The sequence below is a fragment of the Portunus trituberculatus genome, chromosome 38 (assembly GCF_017591435.1).
Source record: "Portunus trituberculatus isolate SZX2019 chromosome 38, ASM1759143v1, whole genome shotgun sequence".
Classification (NCBI taxonomy): Eukaryota; Metazoa; Arthropoda; class Malacostraca; order Decapoda; family Portunidae; genus Portunus; species Portunus trituberculatus.
The window spans coordinates 12,123,882-12,151,842 of NC_059292.1; the positions used below are offsets into that span (position 1 = coordinate 12,123,882).

Below are 27,961 nucleotides of genomic sequence, written 5' to 3' on the forward strand. Positions count from 1 at the left end.
TCTCTCTCTCTCTCTCTCTCTCTCATACAGCCTTAAGTGCCTTCAACCGTTTATAAATAGTTAACCTTTGCTTACTGAGAGGCTACCAACACGCCATTCTTTTTGTTACTCTCACTATTCTGTCTCCCTTCTCAGTGCTACACGTCCTGCCAGCGCAGCGCCGCACAGTTCTATACAAAGTTAACAAACCGGGAGTGGGGGAGTGGTCAGTGTTGGGTAGGGAGGCGGGGCAGGACTGGGCGGCCACTACAGAGCGAGTATATGTTCCTCTAAGTTAAAAGTTGCCACCTACTACAATCAACATTATTACTGTAAGTGTGTAAGTAAGAGTCTTTTAATTAAATGTAGCAGTAGCTACTAACCCGACCCCTGCTGCCGTCACGAAAGACTTGCAAACTGAATTAAGCAATATGGAGATTGGGTGGCTGGGTGCCGAAGGTTGCGCTGTTTCCCGGATCAGCGTAGCCAGTTACCATATTAACTAACTTATTATTTAAAAGCTTGCTACCAGAATGATATTATTATACTACTGCATAAATAGGGGAAAAAGTCAAGAATGGCACCTCCTTTCTAATTATTGAAACAACCATCCAAGGTGATAGAGTACTTACTATACAACATATCTGTGATGTTTTTAATGTGGGGACGGCTTTTGTAAGGCCATAGTAATTAAATGAATATTCCGGTGCCTGCAGAATCTAAGTCCACAATGATTTGGTTGGTTGTTACAGTTTCTTACAATAAATTCTACATGATTTGTTGTTCTTACTATTTACAACATTTTCATTAAGTACACTATCTGCCGCAAATGAATAATAACGCTGCAATAGGTCCACGAATGTGCGGTGTTCGGCGAGTTATCTTAAGTCCAGCAAGCTGCGGCGAGCCACGGAGCTCCATCACACTCGGAAATGAGCAGTACACTGACCTGCATTTGTTTATAGCTGGGGTTTGTGGGTAACTGCTGAATAGGATTCTTATTGTGTCTATATAGTTCTTTTGTCCAATGACGTGCCACCACCACTTAACACCACGAGCTGCGCCAATGGGAATTTGCTATAAGTATTCGTAGGCGGGGCACAGCTGGACAGACAGGTGCCCAGAGACATCTGTGTGCGCAGTTCAGCCATGGCCACCAGTGACATTAGTTGTAAATGTTGCGAATATGATTACTGGGATATCATCGCTCCTGATGTCCCCATGGAGGACAGTGAACTTAACGACAATCGAGAAGAGGATGTCCCAATGCCAGGACCTTCAACCTTTCGTTAAGGTATTGTGAGGAGGGGTATTGGTAGAGATAGGGCATATTTTGTGAAGCTATAAGAGAACCGTTTTGGGGGGAAAGCAACCCCTAAGCTAGGATACGGTAGTTTAGGTTAGTGGTTTAACGAGGGGAGGGGGATGCCCGGGTAGAATACGTTAGGTTAGGTTTATGTTAAGGTTAGGTTATTGTCCTAGAGAGGGGATGCGGGGGTGCGCAGCCCCCCCGGGTAGAATACGTTAGGTTAGGTTTATGTTATTCAGGAGATGGAAGGCTCAAGTACCTTTTGTGGGCAACCTCTCTATCATGTATAGCACGAGAACAGGCTGTGTTAAACCAAGGTTTAGAAGGTTTAGGTTGAGAAAAAAGGATGAGGAATTTACGCCTCTATGCCAGACACTATCACCTCTGTTATGCATTCAGCACAAAGAGATAGGTCTCTGACACGGAAACAGCAATTCCAGGGAAAATCAGCATAATACCTCCTCAGGTCCCCCCTCCCCCAACTGGCAGAGGCAAAACGTCAGAGGCACCTCCGTTTTGGGGGATCCTGAGGAGGAATTGGAGAAATAGGACAAGATACAGAAATGAGATTGTCATAAAAGGAGCCCAACGGAGATGATAGGGTAACAGCAGTAGAAGAATTAGAGGTAAAGAAAAAATCAAGAATGTTGAGTGTGTCTTAAAGACGGTCAGGAATGCGAGTAGGGTGTTGCACCAGCTACTCTAGGTCATGAAGGATAGTAAAGTTGAAGGCTAGTTCACCAGGATGGTCAGAGGTAGAGGTAAGCCAAAGCTGGTGGTGAATATTGAAATCTCATTTGTAAGTTGTGAGACACAAAGGGAAACGTTCAGTGAGATCACAACTAGCTTTAATAGAAATTTTACAGCACCCCTGACCTAGTGCTATTAGACCTCGCTGGGAGTGAATTATCGTTTCGATAGATGTCTACTACCTCCTCCTAGAAGAAGTTACAAATAAATTATGTTGGACAACAGTTGCCATTGAGATGAGTATCAAAGACTAATTTAGTATGTAATTATGGAATATCAAATTATGTAATAATTAATATGTAATCGTTGTACTGTTGTGGTCAATAAACCCTATCTTTCTATGTGTGTGTGTGTGTGTGTGTGTGTGTGTGTGTGTGTGTGTGTGTGCTGCAGTCTCTGACAAGACAGCCAGACGTGTGTGTGTGTGTGTGTATGTGTGTGTGTATCTGCCAGCGCTCTGTAAGTGCGTGCGTGTGTGTGTGTGTGTGTGTGTGTGTGTGTGTGTGTGTGTGTGTGTGTGTGTGTGTGTGTGTGTGCGTGCGTGCGTGCGTGCGTGTGTGTGTGTGTGTGTGTGTGTGTGTGTGTGTGTGTGCGTGTGTGTGTGTGTGATATTTGGAATTTCCTTATCTTTATTCTGTATCGGATAGAATAGGTTTTATCTTCAACTTGTGTTTAATTGCCGTAAAGAATATGAATTCGTTAAGCAAAGAAGATATGTAGACAGGCAAAGAACTCTTAATCAATAATATATATATTTGGCACTCACCACCGAGTAATCCTCGGAGCCTTCCCTCCAGCCGCCCACCGCCAGCAGTGTCTTCAGCTTTGGGTTCTTTTCTTTAAGTTTTACAAATCTGTCGAAGGCACAGTAATGTCCTCCCTCCTCATCTGGGCATAGCTCGTTCCAAGGATCCAGTACCTGAGGGAGACACGGACAGAAGCACAAAGTTTTATCAAGGTCATGGTTAGAAATTTGATAACATCACAATCAGTCCCAGTCTGGTTTACATTTCCCCTCTGTCATAGTTCCTATGATTTGCTGACAGAGAAGACATTGTTCCCTGCCTCTTATCATAGAGTATAGATTCAGATAAGCTTCTTTGGTCCACTCGAAACTATAGTGCATAGCTATACTACATTTCTATCCCATGCCACTAACTCATTCGGTCTGGCATCGCAATTCATCACTAATTAAGTCGGTTCGGGCTAGGATTAGATGCAAACTAGAGATTAGGTGAAGTTGAGTATTAATAAATTTGCTTAAGTTTCGAGTTAGACTAGTTAATTAAACATAATTCTTATCCCTGTCATAAACGTTTCAGCAAAACTGACGATCTTCCTCCCTCGTACAAAGCTACTCCTTATCCATCTCAACAATAAAAAAAGACAAGTAGGTATCTGGGACAAAGACTTTGAAGGCAGCCAACAAGTTATAAAATAGTGGAGCGTATGAAGGGAGATAAAGACGTTGCTCCTTATTTCGCCGCACGCGGGAGATAACAAGGGGAAGCAATGCAGGTCGAGCGCTGTAGCCGTCTATTTGATTGATTGGCAGGGTGAAAGGGATTACAGTCACGACACCCTTTCCAATATCAATTTTATTTAATGCCTTTTGAAATATCAACACTGCCGCGCACCGATTTTAGGGAGGGTAGGGAGAGGGAGCGGAGTGGAGAGAGGAACAGAATAGAGACGGGAGAAGGGGTAACGGTTCAGGTGACAGGCAATGTGTGGATCTAGGTCATATCTATGTGTCAGATATCTGTTTTGTTTTTTCATGTATATTTTAATTGGAATTTTACTTCACCGATTCCATAAAACAGCCAATTTGTATTGATTATAATGTTATGATTTTAGCAAGTTCCTATACGCAATAAAACTAGAATTAGATAAGTATACGGACAATAGAAAAAATAAGTAAATAGATGAAATGGACATACCTAACCATTTCCTTTCTACTCTCTTATCTTGTAACCGTCCATTCATTCCAGTAAAATGTTCTTCTTTCATATCCATCCGGGCTTAATAATTGTCTCTATAAGACCTGGGTGGATATGATAGAAGAGACCTTTACTCATGTCAAATTTTCCTTTTATTATACTTTCTGTATAATTTATTTTTTAGAACTCGTACTAATTTGGCACACATAGAGATCTTTATTTTCCCCATTAGTATCAACAAACATAAGGTGCTGTTTCATTTATTCCAGATTGCTTCACCCCCTCAGTCACTCTTCCTGATTTTCCTATCAACTTAAATTCCTTCATTCGCTATATCGTCTCCGATGCAAAAAAAAAAAAAACAAATAAATAAAATAAATAGATAAATAAATAAATATAGATAAATAAAAATAAAGAAGTAAAAACAAAAACATTTTCTCCATAGTGACATCAGGCATTCCATTTTATGTTCAACCTGCTAGTTGTCCCGTAAGTCTGTTGCATTTATTTTTATTATTATTTCCAAGTATATTCTCTTTCTATTTAAATCTCCGATGATACTGTTTCAGAATTTTCCTATATCATCTGTAGTTTCAGTGTGTGACATCAACATTTCACGTTGTTGTGTCTCCCATGGCTTCATGTGTGTGTGTGTGTGTGTGTGTGTGTGTGTGTGTGTGTGTGTGTGCGTGTGTTTGATCTGCTGCAGTCTCTGACGAGACAGCCCCTACGGAACGAGCTCAGAGCTCATTGTTTCCGATCTTCGGATAGGCCTGAGACCAGGCACACACCACACACCGGGACAACAAGGTCACAACTCCTCGATTTACATCCCGTACCTACTCACTGCTAGGTGAACAGGGGCTACACGTGAAAGGAGACACACCCAAATATCTCCACCCGGCCGGGGAATCGAACCCCGGTCATCTGACCGGTCATCTGACTTGTGAAGCCAGCGCTCTAACCACTGAGCTACCGGGCCGTGTGTGTGTGTGTGTGTGTGTGTGTGTGTGTGTGTGTGTGTGTGTGTGTGTGTGTGTGTGTGTGTTTATCGTTGAATATTACGTGTTCTCTTTTTATATCTTGTTCATTTGTTATCTTCGTTATTCTCAAAATTCACGTTTTTTTTATCTGATATTTTTCCTAAGTCTCCTCTTGCTTCACTTCGGTATTTCCTCTTAGTTATTCCTGTTGGTGTAAGGCCCCTCTCACCTCTTTGTGTTGCTACTTATTACTTATCTCTTCGTTATTTCCTCCAGCTCCATGGTCTTCACTTTCATCAATCATCATTACTCCTACACTCCCAGTACTTTTCTAGGTATTATAAAGAATAACTTCTTTATACAGTATATAGAAGAGAGAAAAAAAGTAGTAAAGATAATGAGAGAGTCAAGGTAAGAGGAATAAGTTTAGATGAGGGAAGAAGATACACGCTTCAAGGAAGGAGAGGTGTGATACTATAGATGAAGAGAAGGAAGAGATGAAGGAAATGTGAAACGAAATGCAGATAAAGTATAGAAAGAGAAAGAACTAACGCTATAAGGGAAAGGAGAGGGAAAAGTAATGCAGAAAAGAGATAAATAACGAGACAGAGCATGGAAACAGAAAATAAGTGAATAACGATGCGGTGAAGGAAAACAGGACAAGAGGTGCTCAATGCTCACCTCCAGTTCCCAGGTAACGTTGCTAAGTCCTGTGAAGCTGAACACAATGTGGGTGCATAGGAAGGGATCCACGTCCTCCACGTCAAACATACCGTTGCCTGGCCGCCACCGAGCCCACGACGAGAAGTAACACACCAACTCATCTGAAGATAAATGATAAGCAATTTTCAGTCACTGTATATGCATGCACTATCGCTATTTACTATACATATATACCAGCATTAGTTACACGTCCTCATCCATCACACCGCCTTCACCTCTTCAATCAAGTGAACAAAACACCACTTCCTCCCTCTTGTTATTCCTCGCGTATTTCATTTAACCACTACTCACGTCTGTCAGGCACATCACACTCAGTTATTCCGCTTTCTTTATTACCAATGAACAGCTTATTTTATTCGTAGGGAGAGTCATCAAGAATATTCTTCCTTTTAAGTTTAGGATTAATTCCTTGAATGTTATATTCTCAGTTTTCAATCTTCTTTCTTTTGGACATTCATTTTGAACAAAATATAAATAAATAAATAAAAAAAAAGGAAGCATCAGGACATCTGCTATAAATAATTAATTCTCTTTTACTCATTATCTCTTGATAGTAATAGATGAAAATGTGGACTGCTAACTTCAGTGTTATGTTTTGATTCAAGGTTTGTCACATGCATATTACCAGCAGATCCTCACTTCGTAACTGAAGTAAGTGAAGCACTGAACACCATCACTAAACTCTCTTTATAGCCTAATTACTATCATTTTTTTTTACCACAGTGAATATCGTGTATTTAGGACAAAATATAACTTATCGTTTCATACAGCCCTTTATTGTACTGGATGTACATAGAAACAATTTAAATTGCCATACTAACTCCTTTCTACCGTACGTTCCGCTACAACATTGCAATGTAAATCAGTGGGCCTGATAATTCTCGGAGAAACCGACTACCGTTTATGGCAAAAGTATGTATATCTTCACCTAGCAAGCCTCCTAAATGTGGACTTTTATCTTAGTCAAAAAAGTATTTTCTAAAGCTTTTATTTCTACAGCCAATCGTCACAAAAATGTTATTTTTTTGCTAATGTCAAGGTGTCTGGTAGTAGCAGCTCACGCACCTCAGTGACTATGATTTGAGACTCAAATTTATCTTAACATTGAAGGGGATAAGTATCACTTTGTGATCATCACTCATGTGTCAATTAAAAACCCCACATTTCCTTTCGTATTTCTCTTACACTTGTGCCGGTGCTAGGTATTGATCTCCTCTGGGGACCACAGCCACTATGTACTGTAGGCTACATTGCGAGTAGTTCAATGGATACAAACATTTGCTTTACAGACTCATCTAATTCATAGGACCTTTAATTTATTTGATGATACTTAACATAGTGACATGATTCAAAAGGATTCTTTTATTACCGGAGTGGCTGCTTGCGGTGACTTCCCAAACTTTCTTTACTCACCTCCATAGCCTCGAGTGGGGATGGGCAAGGCAAGGACTGCCACAAGAGCCACTACCACGGCGGCCGAGAGCCTGTACCGACACATGTCTTCAAGCTGCAGCGCTGCACGAAATATTATTAAGCCTGTGGCTGTGTTGGCTTTCATAAGTACTCAGATGAAATCATCTTATCAATCAGATTCCAAGAACCGCCACATTCCTGTCCTTCATTTGAGTGCGGAGCGGCAACACCGGACGGAAATCAACGAGGTGCCGACTGCTCTAAATAAGAATATCTGTGTGAGTGTCCCCGCATAGTTGTTTCCATGACAAATTTCCTTGGTGAGACCATGAATTGCTATATGTAGTGAATGAAGGACCACTGTGAGATACGAGTATTACCAATGTAACTGATATCGCAATCACTCATAAAACACTTATGTGAACACTTGCATGATTATATTGTATTATGGGTTAGTGTATCAAGGTTATGATTATTTCCTTAAAAATATGATATAAAACGCGCGCGCGCACACACACGCGCGCGCACACACACACACACACACACACACACACACACACACACACACACAGTAGTGGTTAGCACGCTCAGCTCACAATCGAGAGGGCCCGGGTTCGAGTCCCGGGAAGCGGCGAGGCAAATGGGCAAGCCTCTTAATGTGTAGCCCCTGTTCACCTAGCAGTAAATAGATACAGGATGTAACTCGAGGGGTTGTGGCCTCGCTTTCCCGCTGTGTGGAGTGTGTGTTATGGTCTCACTCCTACCCGAAGATCGGTCTATGAGCTCTGAGCCCAGTCCGTAATGGGGAAGACTGGCTGGGTGACCAGCAGACGACCGTAGTGAATTACACACGCGTGACCAAATTAGACGTTGTCAGCAATGGACAACCCAATGGGTCTTTTTTATTTTTTTCATTTTTTGTTGCCCCTCCTGCATTAAAAAAAAAAAAAAGTAGAACCAATTATAATCTTCAACTAGGGGATGAGGATATTGAGGGATCTGTGAGTATAGAAATTTGGATTTTTTGTTTAACTATAATGGGAGGTTCAAGAAAGGGGAGTTAGCTGTTAAAAGAACAAGCAACCAGTTATGTTTCTCAGATAAATATGACTTTTTTATCTTTTTTATTTATACCATGTGGGCTTTTCACGGGAATTTCTGGGCTAAAGGAGATACTTTTTGAGGTACCTCCTATCTCAAAGCCCACCCGGTAGGAGACCGTTTTCCAGAGTGAGGAAGCCCAACCTACACTCAGACCGTGGACAGGATTCGAACCCGTGCGCTTGCTATATAATGCATAACTGTTTATCATTCCTACACACAAGCAGTATTTATTTATCACCATTACTAGAATGCATAATGAATATACCTATCGAGTGTAGTATATCGCGTTGTTCCTTTTCTACTCCGTAAAATCGGTGACAAATTAAATCTCACGGTTCCTTTCATCCGTGTCACTGTCACAGGATACTGTCGCGAGTGTGGATATCGCAGACTGTTAACAACGTTAAATGGTTCAGAAAAGCAGTGGAATAGAAACGAAAAAAAATATCTGGATAAAGAATTGTGGTATGGAAGTACAAGAAGCAAAACTATTTGTAACGCTTACAAATTATATAAAGAAGTTTATAAGATTGTGGAGTAACTGGTTAAACTTAACAAAAATACTCGTATACTGTTATCAAAATTTCGTATCGGAAATGATAGGTTACCAATTATTAGTGGTACACATAACGATAAGAATAGAGAGGAGCATGGACTGGCATCTCAATGGGCCTTTTTGTTCAATCGTTTGTTTCTCTTGGCCAATTTTCCCCTCTTACATAAAAAATATGTATTAGATGTAGTAATGGATTAATTGGGATGAATATCATGTCTTGGTAGCGTGCTAAAGCCTAGATATTGTTCAGCTGAAAAATTCATTCATACTGGAAAACTACAGATTTCATCTAAATCACTTCAAATCTATTCTGTTGATGCCGAGTAAAAAATGAAATCTTATGCGAGATTCATTAATGTATTGTTAAGAATTTCAGATAATACAGGAGTTCAAGTATACTAAACAGAATTGTGCTCCACACTTTACAAAAGAAGCTGAGCCATAAATAGATTTTCTTTCACCATAACTTAAGGGCTATTTTTAAACTTGGCGGCCTATATGGGGCTCTCATGTGTCTTACAATAATAATGTTTAGCAACACAAGTTGTGTCCAACATCTCCACCTTATTACAAATAAGCAGAACTGGGTGCGACTTTAATTTTTTTTTTTTCAGGTGCGACTTGAGACGGATTCACACGTGCCAGTTTTGTGACTGAAATTTACGTAGTTAAAGTTCCCGACTCAAAATCGGTGCCTAGCGACTGAAGAAAGCAGTCGCAAAACAAGACCAACATGTTGGCCTTGTTAGTCGATTTGCAACTTTATTTACGTCGTGACGTCACGGAATAACCTTTGAAATTGTGGTTTCCAGTTATAGAGAAGAAGATGTCAGAGTTGGTGAGAGAAAACGAACACATCTGGGACCCCAGAAATGAATTATACAGTAAAAAAAAAAAAAAAGCTTGTGCAAATCGTCGTTCGACAATTTCCTTCAATGCAGGTTGTTGTTGGAGGTGAGGATTGAAGACTTGTCAGGATCTAATTTGATCGCAACTGTGCATAGTTTCCTTAAATTAAAATTAGCAATTTTCTTATGAAATATGTAGGCTAATTTAGAGTGTAGTAGACACTCCTTTCTTTCCTTCTACTTAGCCAGGGACGTATCCACAGGCATTTTCTTTTTTGTTGACTCTTCCAGTACGCCATAAGAAGAGCAACCACTGCTTCGGCATCGTCACTGGAGGAAGACATCTTGTCGGGTAGCTGTTTGTTTATTTACATTCACTAGTCGACTAGTCGACACTTTCCAGGCGCTACGTATGACACTTTCCGACGAGAAGGAATGAGTCGGAAACTCCACCTACGTAAAATTTCAGTCGCAAATTGGCACGTGTGAACGTACCTTTACTTTGATTTTGTGACCTTGCCGCCGGATCTAGTGCGACTGCGACTTTAAAAATGGGCTCTCCAACGCGACTTTACGATTTTGCGACCGACTTTTTTTTCCCTCTGCGACTCCGTTAAATTACAAAGTAAACTTCAGCACGATAACAGAAACATGCTTCTATAAGGCACGAGAAATACATACTTATTATTTTCTATATTTCTTAGTTGAAACACAACTTAAACTAATATCTATAGGTCCTCCTCCTACTCCTCTTCCACCTCCTCCGTGTCCTCCTGGTCCATCTCCAGCCGCGGCAATTTCTTAAACAAGTCGTCTTTGTTCCTACTCAAAGTCGACACAAAACTCGCGAAAAAATTGGCTGTGCGACTTTATTTAGTCCGACTTTTTCAAAACGTTTGTGACTTTCGACTTTGCAACTTCGAAATTCACGGTGCGACAAAGACGCAACTCGGTGCCGCAACACCCAGCTCCGCAAGTAAGTGTTGTGTGCGTACTACGATGCAGTAAAAGAAATTTTTACTCTATGTTAGGTCACGTGGCAACAGTGTAGTAGCCTACTGCACAGACAGAAATAGTTCCTACTGTTCATTATCGTATTGTGTTTAGTACCTATACATTATCTACACATCCTTCCCTCCACAACTCTCTGTCCATCAGCTCACTCACAAACACAAAAATCACCTCCAGGCAGCTAGCTGATATACAGCGCATTAACTTTACTTCACTACCACGTCTGAGCTAATGATTAAGTTGATACTTATTTTTTTTTACTTGTCCATGCAATATTTCATTTTATAAGAGTATACATTATTTCAAGAACTTTCTTTAAGTCGATAATTGAAAAGAATTCCTTAAACCAGAGAGATGTTCTGTAGTTTTCATGACAAAGACGTTGGTTTGTGGTTTAGATATCTGACTGCGCTAAATTTCTAGAACACGTTGAAATATATAGATAAATGAAATGAAATAAATCTCTTTTTATGTACGTATATATATATATATATATATATATATATATATATATATATATATATATATATATATATATATATATATATATATATATATATATATATATATATATATATATAGCGATTCGGACATGTTGGACATAGAAGAAAAGAACTTGTAATATACGGTAAAGTAAAATACATTACCGTCATCATCCTCCTTAGCGTCTGACTCAAATGTAAGAGAAAGTAGAAACTACTCCTTATATTCCCTTATAATGCATTATAAGAAATATGTAAGCTACCTATAATTCTCTTCTCGCAAATGTCCAAAGAAAGTTAACATTGGTATGACCCTCACCACAAACAACGAGAATTCCCAGAGTTGTACTGGAACAACATCCACTGTCTTCTCACATCAATCTAAATAGATATCTAAATATAGGATCACCACGCGATATCATTTATTGCGCTCACTGACTGGGAAATCAAATAACTCATTTATCACGCCAGATATTAACGTATTAATGAACTGACTATTCTCTCTCTCTCTCTCTCTCTCTCTCTCTCTCTCTCTCTCTTTCTGTTTACCTGTGACACTTTGTCTTCGTCTGTGTGTCTTCTTATGTGTGTCTATCTGCCTGTGCCTGTCTGTCTGTCTATGTGTCTCTTCATCTTTCTCTGTACAGTATTAAGAATATTATGCCTTTACTTCTCACTCTACTCGTACTAGCCGAGTGTGTGTGTGTGTGTGTGTGTGTGTGTGTGTGTGTGTGTGTGTGTGTGTGTGTGTGTGTGTGTGTGTGTGTGTGTGTGTGTGTGTGTGTGAGTGTGTGCGTGTCATCATTTTTTTGTTTTTTTTGTTTGAGTATCTGTGTCTGTCCGTTCGTCTGTCTGTCCTTCCCTTGGTCCGTTCGTCCTTCAGTCCCTCTCTCCCGCTCTTTCGCCCTCCCTCCCTCAGTCAGTCTGTCAGTTTGTCAGTCCGTCCGTCCGTCCGTCCGTCCCTCCTTCCCTCCCTCCGTCTGTCTGTCTGTCTGTCCGTTCTTCCCTCCGTCCGTCTGTCCTTACGTCCTTCCCTCTCTTTCTCTCTCTCTCTCTCTCTCTCTCCCCAACGCGGGAACAAGAAAATAAAAGTAAAAAGAAAACTCGCAAAAGGAAGGAGAATAGCCATTTATCATCCTTTCCCACGTCCCTTTATCTACCAGCAAGCATGTCACTGCCTTCCTCTGATCATCTGTTGGCGTTCGTTCCCTACGTAAAAACCAGCCTACCCCGGTAGCACCATTTCTCGCCTCCCACCCCTTACTGGCTCCCCTCGCCCGCCCAATGCACAGGTGCACCAAAGGACAAGAGTTCTCACAGAATTTGGGACTTATCTACGTAACTGGAGCACGTATACACATAAATGCACACAACACGCACTGGAATAAACACACCCACACGCTAAAAACATACACGCACACGTACTTACAGGCACCTGGCACGGTGTGCGCGCGCACACACACACACACACACACACACACACACACACACACACACACAAGAAAAGGTGATAGTTTTCAAACGACAAGCACAGTAATTAAGGTAACTACATTGGTGGCACGAACGAAGTCTTGCAGCCGGTGTCTATTTCGGTGTATCCTTTCAATTAGTGCGTGTGGGTACAGGTATAGAGCACACCTGTCACCCGAACCACTACTTTAATTAGCTCTCTGACTGCATTACTTCTCCTCAAGTTTAATCAAAACGCTCATTGCAAATTTAGAGCGCAGTTTTGAAAGCGACTACTGACGGGAAATCAAATGGCTGAACTTCTTCATTGCTTGTTGTTTTATATTTTGCTCTATCTACTGCTCCTCCATTGAGTTTCCCTTACCAATGTACTCCAATGTTAATTTTTCTTTAATAAAAAAAGGAGCAGATATATACGGTGCTAATAAAGAGGATAAGGGGCAGCCTGCACCACTCAACAATCAGAAGTTTCACATCCCAGCTGGAGACTCCCAGGCAGTGTGGTACCATTATTACATTCCACGAAATCCTTCCCTGTGAGCCAATCGTTGCCCGATTGATGACGAACTGACACACTCTTTATCCGTCACCACAACACCTGTCTTCGTTCATCTTAGGCCAGGTCATGAATAGCAAGGTTGAAGTGATGTTTACTATAACGAGTGAGATGGATACAAACGTATTTTCAAAATGATATCTAAAAACGTTACTTGCAAAAATATGCTCTTTACGATGTGCATTGCTGAGGTAAACGCGGGTACAGATTGATGAAAGAAAGGCAGTGTGTGTGTGTGTGTGTGTGTGTGTGTGTGTGTGTGTGTGTGTCAGTATATTCACTAAGACCAAGTGCGCAGGAACGTATGTCCATGTGCACGTGTGTGTGTGTGTGTGTGTGTGTGTGTGTGTGTGTGTGTGTGTGTGTGTGTGTGTGTGTGTGTGTGTGTGTGTGTGTGTGTGTGTGTGTGTGTGTGTGTGTGTGTGTGTGTGTGTGTGTGTGTGTGTGTGTGTGTGTGTGTGTGTGTGTGTGTGTGTGTGTGTGTGTGTGTGTGTGTGTGTGTGTGTGTGTGTGTGTGTGTGTGTGTGTGTGTGTGTGTGTGTGTGTGTGTGTGTGTGTGTGTGTGTGTGTGTGTGTGTGTGTGTGTGTGTGTGTGTGTGTGTGTGTGTGTATTTCATCATTATCTATCACCCACTACATCCCTGTAGCAAATTAGGATTCATGAAAAATAACCACCACCACCATAACATAACATTTACTTACTACAATATAATGAAAACTGAATATATTTAAATAGGTAAAAGAGAGAGAGAAAAAAAAAAGAAACAATGTTCAAAGTTTCGTGTCTGTTATATGGATCCGTCACTGTGATGTATTGCATTAGTTTGATATGACCGTCGCCGCTGACAATGCCTTTCTCTTTTCCAACAAATTTAGGAAATAAGAAGCTTCATGCTGGAAGGAACGAACACGAAGAATAGTGAGAGGGAACTAGACAAAGAATGATAATCAAAATATAACAATCTGGAATAAGAAAATAACTTTACGTGTTGGAATCTCGACCTCAAGGTGCATTTCCTGTCTTCGCTGCAGGAGATTCTCCCCATCGACATCTCCCTGGCGGGGAAGCGCAATCCCCTTTGATCCCTGTACAGCTTCGCTCCCTCGGCCTCAAAGTATCATTATAATCTAAGTATAACCTAACCTACATAGCGACGGCCCCACACCCTCACCCGCAAGCCCCGCCCGCGTCTAATCCTTCCCCTAATATAGATCGAACACATTGCGCACCTAGATCAGAATCTTCTTGCAACAGACAATAACAATGCAACACCACATAACCAAGTTTGTATGAAAACACAGAAACCACAATTATGGGAAAAATGTGGTGGGTGGCCGTGACTAAAAATTACGACATGTATATTATAGATTTTAACATTTCCATCATTGTGACACAAATCACGCTGACTAAACAGAATTACTGTCAACGCAGCATATATATATATATATATATATATATATATATATATATATATATATATATATATATATATATATATATATATATATATATATATATATATATATATATATATATATATATATATATATATATATATATATATATAGTCTTTAACAAAAAATGTAGTCTTTCAATCGTCGACATTACACTTTATTATACATTACATGCTCCTTCGGATTTCCTGGTGCCAAGGCATAAAAACAACATACATACATACATACAAATACAAGAATGACAAAATAACACTAACATAAAAAAAAGAAAACAACCACGTTTCCTCGTACCCTGCCTGCTGATGGATCGGCAGCGCGCGATTGGTCAGCAGCAAGACAGATAGCGTGAACTTCTGACAATGCGGCTCTGCTGGTACACCCACCAACCCCGCTCTGATGAACGGACAAAATGTGGCTTTTTTCTCCATGAAATGAGTGCATAACTGCTGCCTCTGATCAATATATATTTTACTCTAAACGCCAAAGCAGTGTTCAGATAACAACATAAACACTTCAGTATAGTACTAAGTAATAATTCTCTGTGTCTGTCAGCATAAAAATGGGGCAACAAGATACGAGTAACAATGTCAGTGTAAGGAATCGCTAGGCAAGTCCCTGACCGCGTTGTGTTTACCTCCCATTCCAGAGTTCGGCGGGGAGTCTGGTTGGGTTATAGTCAGCCGTGTCGTTGTTTATAGTTGGGTTGCTACAATCTCAAAAGAAAAAATATAGCATCGTATGATTGGCGGTTGAAGTTTCTGTGGTGCTCAGCTGCCTCTGGTACACTAATGTTACTCGAGCTCCTTACTTTCGTCCGGTTCTGTGTGTCACGTGGTCTTGCGGTGACAGGCTGGGTGGCATTCAGGTAACAGTTACGTAACAAACTCATGTGGAGTGTAGACGTGGGAGGAAATGAGAAAGAAAAGGGAGAGGAGAGGACAATAGAATAAATAAGTAGGAAGAGGAAAGACGAGGAGAGGAAAGTGCATGGGGAAGAGGGAATGATAGATAAGATGCATGGAAAGGGCTAGGAGAGGAATGGGGTATAGAGAAGGAACGGGAAAATGAGAGGGAATGATGGAAAAGAAGGAAAGGGTGAGAAGTGGGAGGGGTCAGGTGTGGAGATAGGGATTCGGGTATGGAGGGGAATGGAGAGAAGAAGGATTGACGGAGAAAAGAAGGGAAGGGGAGAGGAATGAAAGGAAAAGAAACGGAAGAGAGAGGAGGAAAGTAAATGGAAGTAGAGGAGTACGGTAGAAAGAAGAGAAGGGAGGGATGGAAAGGAGAGAAGAGGAGAAGGAAGAACAGTACTGGTAATAGGAAGGAATAGAGAAGCAAGGAGATCTAAACCTTCTTTTAAATCTCTTTGGAGAGGATAAGAAATTGGGTGAGAAAGAGAAGAGGACAGAGAGGAGGCAAAGTTGAAACAGGAGAAAGAAAAGGGTAAGAGATAGGTAGTGTAGGAATATTACTTATATAGTAACGCAGGAAAACACTTAATACTATACTAATACACATATTCTACGCTCTCATACATCCGGCAGCCCCGTTTGCCCACAATCCTCAGAAGGGATGCACCCAGACCGAGGAGATGACACGCAACGTTAAGGCGCCTTCACACGTGTCAATTTGCGACTGAAAACACAAGTTGGTAGTCTTTCCGACTCGAAAACAAGACCGACATGTTAGCCTTGTTCAATCGATTTGCGACTTTATTTACTTTGTGACGTCAAAGAGAAAGATTTGAAAATGTTGTCTCCAGATGTAAAAAAGATGGTGTTGGTGAGGGAAAAAGAGCACGTCTGGGATCCTAGAAATTAATTCTAAAGCAAGAAAAGCTTACGAAAATAGACGTTCGATGAGATCACTGCCACTCTCCAAGAACTGTTTCCCTCTGTGCAGGGTGTTGTTGGAGGTGATGATTGAAGACTTGTGACGATTCAATTTCATCGTCACCGAAGGAAGACATTTTGTTGGGTAGCTGTTTGTTTAAATTCGATTCCAGCTAACCAGCCGATACTTCTCAGTCGCTATGTGTGGATGTGATCCGATTAGAAGGGCTCAGTCGATACTTCTAGCTACTTGCAATTTCAGTCGCATATTAACACGTGTGAACCCGCCTTGAGCTAGGATTGTTTTGTCGTTTGTAGCTGGTTAAAGAACAATATACGTGTTGACTGTCTCCTAGACTTGATTGACCTCAAGCCCATCGATACCAACAGCTTCATCAACACACGCGGATGCTATCTATAGGGCGCAGTGAGTGGGCTTCATCAGGGATCGGAAAGAAAGTATCAGGAAAAAAAGTAGCGGAAAAAAAAGAAAAATTTTTGCTACGAAATAAAGTATCAGAAAAAATAGTCACAGTACTAATTTTATTTAGAAAAAAAAAAAGTAACCGAGGCCATTCTTGAAGATAAATATAAGAGGAAGTACGGTTAGGATGGGTTGGGTTGGGTTGGGTTTGAGTTAGATTAGGTTAGGTTAGGTTAGGCGCAGCATACACGGTACAATCGGCTTCATCAACACCCGCGGATACTATCTACAGAGGTCTGATTCACTCTAATCCTCACAATCGCTTTTCATGGTCTATTCCACTCCGTCAGGAGGTGAAGACAGCAGCGTTGCTCACAGGTCTTGTTCTAGTGAGGGACAGGCGACATGCCCGTCCCACACTGGACTCAAGAAGGAAAAGGATATTAATTTTTATTCTTTTTCTTTTCTCGGTTGAATTTTCCATCATTATGACGTTCTAAGTCAATCTGAAAAATGTTGTAGATGTCCACAAAAAAAATATTAGTGTTACATTGAATATGACAGGTTTAATTACGAATATCTTTTAATAATTCTCTAATTATGAATGTTTATCTTTCCCTACTTGACGAGTGTGGAATAGGGTTACCAGGAATGTTTTTTTAAGAACAGTATTTTCTTTTTTTTTCTTTCTAAATTGTATTACTTAAAGCATAAAAGGATAGCCGCAAGAGGCAGGGATTGACGCTGTCTGTCTGTCTGTCTGTCTGTCTGTCTGTCTCTCTCTCTCTCCCTCATTAGATTTACTTAACTTACGTAATGTGCGAAGTAAAGAACGAACCGCGAATCGCAAAACATCCCTCCTCTTCGTCACTCTTTCTCTGCTCTTACCCACTCCCTTCCTACATCTTTCCTTTCTTCCTCCTCCTCCTCCTCCTCATCTTCCTCCAGCCCTACTGCCTGTTGTGTATTTTTTTTCTCTACTACCCATCCTTCCAGCACCTTTCCAAATATACACAACAATAGGCACTGTGAACACCGCCTCATCAGAAACCCAGGACTCAGCGTGACCAGGGGCGGAATACTGACCTTCATGAGTTACTGTACACCCACACGATTATCCCCCATAATATTGTCATCAAGAAAGCTATAGGGACTTATTACTTGATTGTTATGAAGTAAAAATCATCGGTGTTCTGACAGAGAAAGCACCTTACTTGTTTGAAGAGTGTGTGTTTACTGAGTTCTGAAGTTTGATTGTAGATTAAACTTCTTGCTAGTGTTCCAGTCCTCGTATTATTACGATGACTTATCCTAGGGCAGGCAGCTCACTGTGATGCCTGTTTGTTTGAGAGGACAAATTTAGGAGAACGGATAGCTGAGCTGTGTTCTATACAGAAGCAGCGCGTTCACTGAAGTGGTTTGACCATAGTCTCGAGGTTCACAGAAAATGAAGAGAAAAGAAGATTTATTCATTGGTTCATTTCGAGATTCATTGGTTCATTCCGACAAGTTTGGGTCTTCTGGCATGATATTGTCACTTCTGGCATCTGCAGAACAACTGCACCACTGATGAAGATGTGTTACAATAAAAGAAGACGGACCATTCAAGGGAAGACTGCAGTTTTTGGTTTTGTGAGGAAAAAAAAAAAAGTATATGCTTACTTAGGTAAATATTGACTAATATATGTCTTGATGTTCGCTGTTAATAGGGGAAGCGCACACACACACACACACACACACACACACTGCCGAATGCAGTATCCAACCACAATCGAGAAGTCCTGAGTTCGAGTCATGGGTGCGGTCAAGCAAGTGTGTGAATTTCTTTTAACGTGTAATCTTTTCACACGTAGCAACAAGTGGGTACGGGATGTAATTCGAGGAGTCGTGGCCTCACTGTCCTGGTGTGTAGCTTGTGAGTGGCTTCTGTAACGCAAAGATTTTCTTTTTTATAAAAGAGGGAGACTCGCCAAGGGCAACAAATTATTGAAAAAAAGCCCACTTGAACTGCAAGTTCTCTAAAGGTTGGAAAGGAATTAGCCAAACAACAGGGACAAATGTCTTGAAACCTCCCTCTTAAAAGAAGTCAAGTGGTAGGAAGAAGGAAATACAGAAGCAGGAAGGGAGTTCCAGAGTTTACCAGAGAAAGGTATGAATGATTGAGAATACTGGTTAACTCTTGTATTTGAGAGTTAGATAAAATAGGGGGTGAGAGGAGGAGGAAAGCCTTGTGCAGCGAGGCCGCAGGAGGAGGGGAGGCATACAGTTAGCAAGATCAGTAAAGCAGTTATCATGAAAATAGCGATAAAAGATAGAAAGAGATGCAACAGTTCGGCAGCGAGAAAGGCTGAAGACAGTTAGTTGGAGGACGGGAGTTGATGAGACGAAAAACTTTTGATTCCAACCTACCTAATAAAACTGTGAGTGAAACCCAACCCAAACATGCAAAAAGTACTCCATACAAGGGTGGATAAGGCCCTTGTACAGAATTAACAGTTGGAGGGGTGAGAAAAACTGGCGGAGGAAAAGAGATGAAATGTGAAGTTTCCAGTTAAGATTATGAGTAAAGGACAGACCGAGGATATTCATTGTGGAAGAGGGGGACAGTTGAGTGTCACAGAAGATGATGGGATAGTTGTCTGGAAGGTTGTGTCAAGTTGATGGATTGGTCATTAAGGAGTCTGAACTCTGACTCATCTATTTAAGGAACATCAATATATCATTAGGTCTACCCTTCCTTCTTTCCCTCATCGTCATCCATCACCAACATCTTAATCCTAAGAACGACAAAGTAACCTGTCAAACACACACACACACACAATGCGAGACAGGTCATAAACGTCACCTGGCCGTCAAGACACAAATTACGTATACCAAAAGTAATGACAGACGCACATTTTCCTCCAGCTCAAGTGATGCAAGGTCGCGCCGTCCTCGTTACTCGCTGCCAGGCTCTGAATACTTAATGACCCAGAACTGAATAAATCTCATTGTCTACGAGTGTTCCCAGAGAGAGAGAGAGAGACTGCCTCCAAGGGGAACCAAACCTGATGTAATGAGCACCGACAAAAATGACTCAACAAATTATAAAATTACTCTTCTTCCCTTCCCATTACCTCCCCCGAGCTCGCGGCCCAACCAGCCTGTGAGGAGGGAGGGCAGCGAGGCCTGGCAGTGTGTGAGCGTGAGCGGAGCGGTACTCCCTCCCGAGGTACTCCTCACTGTTATTGGGAGAGGCAGGTGTGAGGTTGCAGGTGTGTGAGTGGTTTCCGCAAGGATAGATAAACATGGGGCATGGAAAATTTCTTTATTATTATTGTTATCCTTATTATTATCATTATCATTATTATTATTATTTTTCTTATTATTATCATTATTATCTCCAAAGATTCGGGTCTTCCATCGATCTGTACACAAGTATGACTATATCACTAGTACGTGCGTGTGTCTGAGACTTACGTAGGGATAAACCAGGTATCTGGCGAGGAACACACCTGCACACTGGTGTCCTCGTGACAGGTCTCATTCATACAAGTACTACATATAATAATGATGACAGTAATAATAATAACAATAATAATAATAATAATAATAATAATAATAATAAAACTGAGATCTACCGTCATCGGAGGTGAATGAAGAGCATGAATGAATGAAACACGAATTGTCCGTCCTTCCCTCTCCCTCCCTCCCTCTATCCCTCCCGCCCAGCCGCTCCTTCACACGGCGCTACGTAACAACACGGCACGAATACAATCCTTCACACTCGTCCCGGCGAAGTGGGCGGGAACAGGGGCGGCGGGCGGGGCAGTGCCTGGGACGCGGGTGTTGACGGGGCCGCTGCCGCCGCGGGGCCTCGCCTCCATCACACGCTGACTAGAATACTTGGCCCGCCTGACCCTCCCGGCGGCGGTGGTCAGGCTGCTGTGGCTCCAAGGGTGGCGCCGCAGCCCAACGCATACACAAAATATAGACACACACACACACACACACACACACACACACACACACACACACACACACACACACACACACACTATTTACACATATCTAAAAAGTGTCTAGCCACATTTTATGAGAGAATATGACACCACGGACGAGTAATATTGATAATGTATTGTATATTGATTACGATAACCTATATTAGACTTCGATGGAAATACCTATGATGCAAGGACGCAGGGCTGCCGCAACGCGTGCTTCGTTACGCACACACATCCAATTTCCCCGCCACATTGTGTCGCACGGAGGATTACCTCAATATTTACACTGCACACGTCTCACTAACATTTCCCGTGCACACGCTGGCCAGTGGCGGTACCTAAACCTTGTCATTCACCGTTAATTAGCGACTAGCTCGCCAAGCAAACAACACACACACACACACACACACACACACACACACTAACTTCCATTTGCTACTTCAATAATGAAAATATGCTTTTAGCTTTCAGGAGTGTGCTCTTTCCAAGGATGACACAAGCACTCCACGCCAGCTTCCTGAGTACTGTCATCCGGCAGCCTCGCCCCGGCAATTCGACACTGGCACAAATTTTAATCCAAGTTACACGTGTGGCGAGGAGCTGGTGAAGGCAAGCCCTTTACCAGAAACATAACGCCCATCAGTATCAGTTGTCAACACAGAGCCTACGATACGACGTCCATTCATAGCTCACACTTTGTCCAGCATCTCACATAAGGTAATGTAAACTATATTTATTGTCACAGAAATGTCTTTTTGAAGTGTTTTATCGAGAAAAGTCACAATAATCGTCCGAGTTGGCACAATACAGACTTACCCAGATTGCTAGACTTTTTTTTAATCTCCCTTCCGCGCCCTCTCCCCCCGCCTCATCACTCCCTGGTTTTCACTCAGGACACCGAAGAAAGCGAACTAGAGAACATAGAACAACAATGACAATACCCGCTAGGTCACGCGGACGGCGGGAACTACGCACCTACGTAAGCTCAGGTCCTCGAGGTGTTGGCCGGCACGACTCGGCCGCTACGTGGCCGAGGGTTGGGGACCCTCGACCCTAACACGCAGGTTACTTGATCCCTTTATGACGGATGCAGCAACATGTAGTACTTTACGGGCTAACATGAAGATTTGAGATCTGTTATATTACCTAAAAATGTCTTTGAATGAATCTTGAGTGCATGAAAAGGATATACGCGTACAGTACAGTACAGTACAGTTCCTACTCGCACGTGTACTTACAAAACCTCTCACTCTGTACAAACAACTCCAATATAAATCACGATTTTCTAATCATTAAGACTTTAGTTTAATGTAACTTTTGAGCACATTCATACAGCCTTCGCTCTCACATGCGCGAGCACACACACACACACACACACACACACACACACACACACACACACACACACACACACACACACACACACACCACCACCACCACCGTGCCTGTTCTAGGAAAAGGAAGAGGTTCACCACCTGTCCCAAACTATGTACAATATATACACACCACCGCGCTGTGCAGCACGACTCCTGACCACTATGGTCAACACACCTCGAGTGTGTTCCCAATCGTGCTGCCACCGTCCCAGCCCCGCCCCGCCTCGATCTGCCTTCACTGCCACAGCGCTTCTCGTAAGAGGCACCGTCTCTGTGCGCCTCTCTCGTTACATCTGTCTCACATACGATCATCCTAATCTGATGCCTGCCGCGCTTTACCGGCGTCCCTCCAACGGCCAGGGTCTTCTCCAGGATTCGTGCTGACCCTCGCCCCCTTCACCTTCTCCTCAAGAGTCTCATCACTCGAGGGAACTAAGATGTATTTAAGAACCATGACCATAATACCAATGAAGTCATTCCTTCCCCACAACAAGACTCGGATCTTTCCCTGAAGCGACACCGTCCCAGCTGGTGTACCACACTGCCGCCGGTCGCAGCCCACTCCCTCCCAGGCTACCGTCCAGCCCACCGGGTGCTACTCAGCAGAAGGAGGGCCACGAGAAGCAGCACAATGCTAGGAGAGGTGGAGATTGTGGCAGCAGACACATCCCATACGCAGGGTGGTTCCGAACAGTTGAGGAGGAGCCGCTGTGCCCCGATGGGGTCATGCTCCCACAAGTCACGCTGTGCTGCCAAAGCCGCCACCCTGAAGCTCTTGTCCCCCGTGGACATTAAGTCGAAGATGCACGAGTCCAGATAGTAGTCAGTCACATTATACTCCTTGCACAACTTCACCGCCTGAAAGGAGGATCTTTGTTAACCTGCATTTCTTCCACATTGCCTTGGTCCGGCAGCGCCCACACAGGAGGCGCTGGACATCACCACATGAATAATTGAGACTCATCACCATGAGGGATTTTAAAATGAATACCTGACTAGTAATTTCTAACATTCCCAACAATATTCATTACATCAATAATGATAAAACAAGAACAAGAGCTAAAACAACGACATGATCAATACTACTACTACAACTATATAGTACTACTGCTATGAAAAATAGACTCCTCTAAAAAATACACTATAATAAGCAACAATTTGAACGAGGCAACCACACACCAGTAAAGGAGGCTGAGCCATGACCTGCTAAGTTTACCTGTGACTTGGCCATGGCGGGGGAGACCACAGGGCGGGGCGGTGACCTGGGAAGCCTCTCACTGTCCGGGCAGCCCCCCACACACAGCTGCAGCTCTCCGCCCTCACCAATCTCGCTCTCCGGCAACGACACGAGGACCGTCAAGTACCTGTTGGATAGAAGCAAGGTGAGCACAACACCACCTGTACAACAGACTACACCTTACTTATGTTCCACACGATACAATTTTCTATTTTTATCTCTTTTCCTGTATGCTAATCTGTCTTCCCTTTAGATGCAATCATTTTATTATTTTGTGTCTTCTCTTCAAAGCAAAAAGCGAGATTTCTTTTCCTTCTTTTTTCATATATCAGTGTCCTATATTTTTTCTCATGGTAAGCGACGTTTGTGTGGCGTAGCAGTCTGGGAGGTCTCGAGTCAGGGAGCGTAAAACAAAAGGAAGGAGTGAAGAGGCGCGGCAGGAGGGAGTGAATGGAAGACGCTTGACTTGTTTTGGGCACGTCCTTTTACGGGTTAACCTGACAATCTACGACGGTCTTGTGGAATCTGGGGCGGGCGAGGGTCTCCATGGCTCACTCTGGGGGATGGGTGATGGGTGTTGACGGGGAGGGCGGTGCACCGTGGAGGGAAGGGTAGGGATCAGGAGAGGATGGGCACGGTTCTCTCATTAGAATTCAAAACCTCACCTGTGGTAATTTTTACATATACGCACATCGCTTATATATCCTGTGCAACCTACTGCGTAAAAAAATAGAGGAATAGAGGGGGTAGGCATGGGTTTCGCTCGGTGTGTGTGCGTGCGTCACGGTCTGTGGTCCCGCCTACCACACAGGGTATAAAAAAACAAAACAAAACAAGGAGTTGAGGGTTGTTAATGATTTTTATGAGAGCAAAGGTGCCATGTGAGAGAAAGAAACATGTTTGTCACCTGAATGAGGAAGAGGCGTAGGAGAGAAGAAAAGATGGAAGACAGAAATGAACATGTGTGTGCCTTTTTGTGGAATGGAGTGGTGTGGGAGAAGAATGTGGACAGGAGAACAATTAAAAGGAACGTGTTAATGTCTTTTAAATGAAAAGTGTCAGAGAAAAAAATAAAGAAAAAGGGACATGCTTGTGTCTGTAGAATGAGGGAAGAGAAGAGAAAGAAGAAAAAAGAAGAAAGATAAAAAAATAAAGATGAAAGTGAAAAAAAATCTTGAACCTCTACGAACGGGTTGTAAAAATAATAATGATGTATCTAGTACATCCCGGGCTGACATCTTCGCTGTCCCGCTAATGGCACTTTGACACTTGTTACTTCATATGATTAGACTCCATTACTAAGAAAAATAAAACAAAAAAAGCCACAAGCAGTAAATAATTTGCAGAAAACGATCACTCCATATGCGGTCGATAATGTCTTTAAGATATACTTCAATCTCGTACCAGCCCATTTTATTCTAATTCGAAGGGAAGCGACAGCGGTCAGAAGGTTAAATGGGGCGTGGTCGAAACAAGGCATCCACATCAGGGTTCAACGAGAACTGGATCGCAGCGTGCCGTCCACACCTTGCTTCGTAATCCCTAACGTCTCTACGCCTTATCTTCTCACCTTAAAGAGGCACTCTACTGGAAGTTACTAGGGTTTTCAATAATATTTTTATGATTCTATTAACTGTTAAAAGGAAAAAAAATCTGCATTATCAGTGCTAAAAAGTACTCATGAATATCCAACCAATCACTTGAAATAATAGGAAAGAGAGCTTATAAGGCTTACTATACGAGCTCTTGTCTCATCGCAAGGACAAGAATACAAAGAAGGTGGTTCTCAGTGTTCTCGATACGTCCCTTTACGTAGGGAATATAGACCGTAGACACGTACTTTACGCTCCGTGTCTCCCGGCTGGTTCCCTGGTCAACCACACTCCCTGCCTACACCACAAAGACCGCAATGTAGTGAGTGGTCGAGCAGTCATATCTTTGCGCGACATAACACCACTGCTAATAATTTATTTATTTACTAGAGCAGTAATTCCACACGAGATTCCAAAATCAGAATTCCTATATGTAGTGTTTTTCATTGCTCATCAGACACCATAAGTGAAGGGACTTTCTAGTCCCGGCTACACACACATCTACCATCGCTGTGTCCTTTTGAATCGCCTCTTATGACATGCAAGGAATACAGGGCCAATGTTCTCAGCCCCTGCCACGGAGCTCTAGGTAATAATATCAATAACATTCATGAATAATGATAATGTTTATGTGTAATGTTACTCTTCTAACTGTTGTTGTTGACATGGTTTCTGCTGCTGTTGCTGTTACTACTACTGCTACCGCTGAGCTGATCATATCAACGATAGTGTCACAGGAACTACTACTACTACTACTACTGATAATAATAATAATAATAATAATAATAATAATAATAATAATAATAATAATGATAATAATAATAACAATAATAACGATGATAATAACAATAACAACAATAATAAGAAGAAACAAAATGAAACAAGAACAAAAACGACAAATGCAAAGACACTCACTTCTCGATTTTCCTGACAGCTACAGTGGCGTTGATGTGCGAGACTGTGATGAGGACGTGTTCACCGGGCACCCGCTCCCGCACCTGTGTGTGGGGGTTCAGCACCGTGCCGCCCGTCCAGGTGGTGCCGTCTACAAAAGCCCTGGGAAGCGCCTCTGCTGATGCTTCGTAGGTCCGCTCACCCCCACAGGCGCCATGTTCTTTCACCAGCACCGTCACCTGCGGCGGAACAATTAGGTCACAGGTGGCTCAACGTATAACACACACACACACACACACACACACACACACACACACACACACACACACACACACACTTTACATATTGCTGGAAGTTTATGTGCCTATAGGTCAGAAGCTGTACACACGTAGTTCCGTGGCCTAAAAAAAAAAAACAATGAGATTTGCTGTGTTCCACGATAGTGACCCACTCCGAACTAATCCCATCCAGTTTATCCAACCTCCCTTCCCTGTTGATCCTCCTCCTCCTTCCCCTCTCTCTCTCTCTCTCTCTCTCTCTCTCTCTCTCTCTCTCTCTCTCTCAGTTCCCCCCTCTTTGGTATAGCCTCGAGGCGCCCCAAACGAACACAAGTCTACATGTAGCAGTAATTGTGTGTGTGTGTGTGTGTGTGTGTGTGTGTGTGTGTGTGTGTGTGTGTGTGTGTGTGTGTGTGTGTGTGTGAGAGAGAGAGAGAGAGAGAGAGAGAGAGAGAGAGAGAGAGAGAGAGAGAGAGAGAGAGAGAGAGAGAGAGAGAGAGAGAGAGAGAGAGAGAGAGAGAGAGAGAGAGAGAGAGAGAGAGAGAGAGAGAGTTAGTTTACGTAGGTCGGTAAATGACAGTCATAAATAATTCTTATCTTACTTTAGTGTGTTTTGGATTAATTTACCTTCATTTAATTTCAATATTCATCAAGTATCTCCTTAAACTACCGCCATTATGCAAAATTTATGGCTTTTTATTACACACTTCTCGCAATGGCAATTTTGATATCTTTTTTCTATACATATCTTCGAGTTTTACGTACATTAACACTTACTTTTGAATTCTCAACATTCATCCTTTATTTCCTGGTAATTTATTTATTTTTCTTAGTTTTCGCAATATCACTTTTTATTCCTCCTTTGTCCAGTCAAGCTTAGCTGAGACGAGAGCATTTTGTTGCTGGTGATAGTGGTGATAGTGAGCGGTGGTGGTGATAGTGCACGTCCTTCAAGGTGCATAATATTAATGCAATACCTGTGTTGGTGCCATTGTCTTTAATGAGGATAATGAGAGGTGGTGACGATACTGGTACTGATCCGGTGAGTCATTTCTTTGTTACTTGTGGCTGGTTTTCCTTGCACCAATCTTCCCTTTCCATCTTCTACTCATCCTCATCACTAACAATTCAACCCCACCCAACTTTACCTCACCCCACCTCACACTGCACCTCCAAAAGTCGACACACTACCAAGTATCCTCCATCTCTCTCTCTCTCAGGTCACCAGGTCTCGTCTTTAGCATGTTAACAAGAAGTGATCTAACCTGATCCACTCACACTTACTCCTACATCTACCCTGCCTCCTCTCCTCCCACGCCCATCCTCACACCCACACACCACTTAGGCGGAGAGGCAGGCTGGTGGGTATAGCAGGTGGGCCGAGGTGAGGCTGGTAGGCTGGGAAACGCGTGGGTGGACTGGATACTGAGTGGACGGATTAGAGAGAGAGAGAGAGAGAGAGAGAGAGAGAGAGAGAGAGAGAGAGAGAGAGAGAGAGAGAGAGAGAGAGAGAGAGAGAGAGAGAGAGAGAGAGAGAGAGAGAGAGAGAGAGAGAGAGAGAGAGAGAGAGAGAGTAATTAGGACGGATAGTAAAAGAAAGCAAGGTAGACACAGAAACAGATGAAGAGGTGAGGTCAAATATGGTAGAATGACCAGGAACAGTTAAAAAGACCAATGAGTGAAGGGTAGGAGAGGTTTAGTAATGACGTTGGTGATGATGAAGAGGTGAGGTGGGATGTGCTGGGATGCTCTGGAATAGACGAAGA

At 42.5% G+C, this 27,961-nt stretch overlaps 2 protein-coding genes across 5 annotated transcripts in view; both read right to left on the reverse strand.

Moving 5' to 3' along the window:
- Positions 1 to 18,216, reverse strand: part of LOC123514819 (chitinase-3-like protein 1) — a 103,153-nt gene extending 84,937 nt beyond the window's left edge. Inside the window, exons 1-3 of one of the 2 annotated variants that reach the window (XM_045273036.1) lie at positions 18,050 to 18,216; positions 5,643 to 5,785; positions 2,805 to 2,957 (exon numbers count right to left, since the gene is read on the reverse strand). In XM_045273036.1, coding sequence (XP_045128971.1) covers positions 2,805 to 2,957; positions 5,643 to 5,732 — 243 coding nt within the window. In that variant the 5' untranslated portion in view covers positions 5,733 to 5,785; positions 18,050 to 18,216. Of the gene's footprint in view, positions 1 to 2,804; positions 2,958 to 5,642; positions 5,786 to 7,097; positions 7,303 to 18,049 lie in introns of those variants that run through there. The other variant, XM_045273035.1, reaches the window with a different exon arrangement.
- Positions 18,217 to 20,128: 1,912 nt separating this feature from the next.
- Positions 20,129 to 27,961, reverse strand: part of LOC123514820 (repulsive guidance molecule A-like) — an 85,057-nt gene continuing 77,224 nt past the window's right edge. For 2 of the 3 annotated variants that reach the window (XM_045273037.1, XM_045273038.1), the window contains 3 exons: positions 25,939 to 26,156; positions 23,411 to 23,558; positions 20,129 to 23,052 (listed from right to left, as the gene is read on the reverse strand). In XM_045273037.1, the coding sequence (XP_045128972.1) occupies positions 22,768 to 23,052; positions 23,411 to 23,558; positions 25,939 to 26,156 (651 nt within the window). In that variant the 3' untranslated portion in view covers positions 20,129 to 22,767. The remainder of the gene's footprint in view (positions 23,053 to 23,410; positions 23,559 to 25,938; positions 26,157 to 27,961) is intronic. The other variant, XR_006677706.1, reaches the window with a different exon arrangement.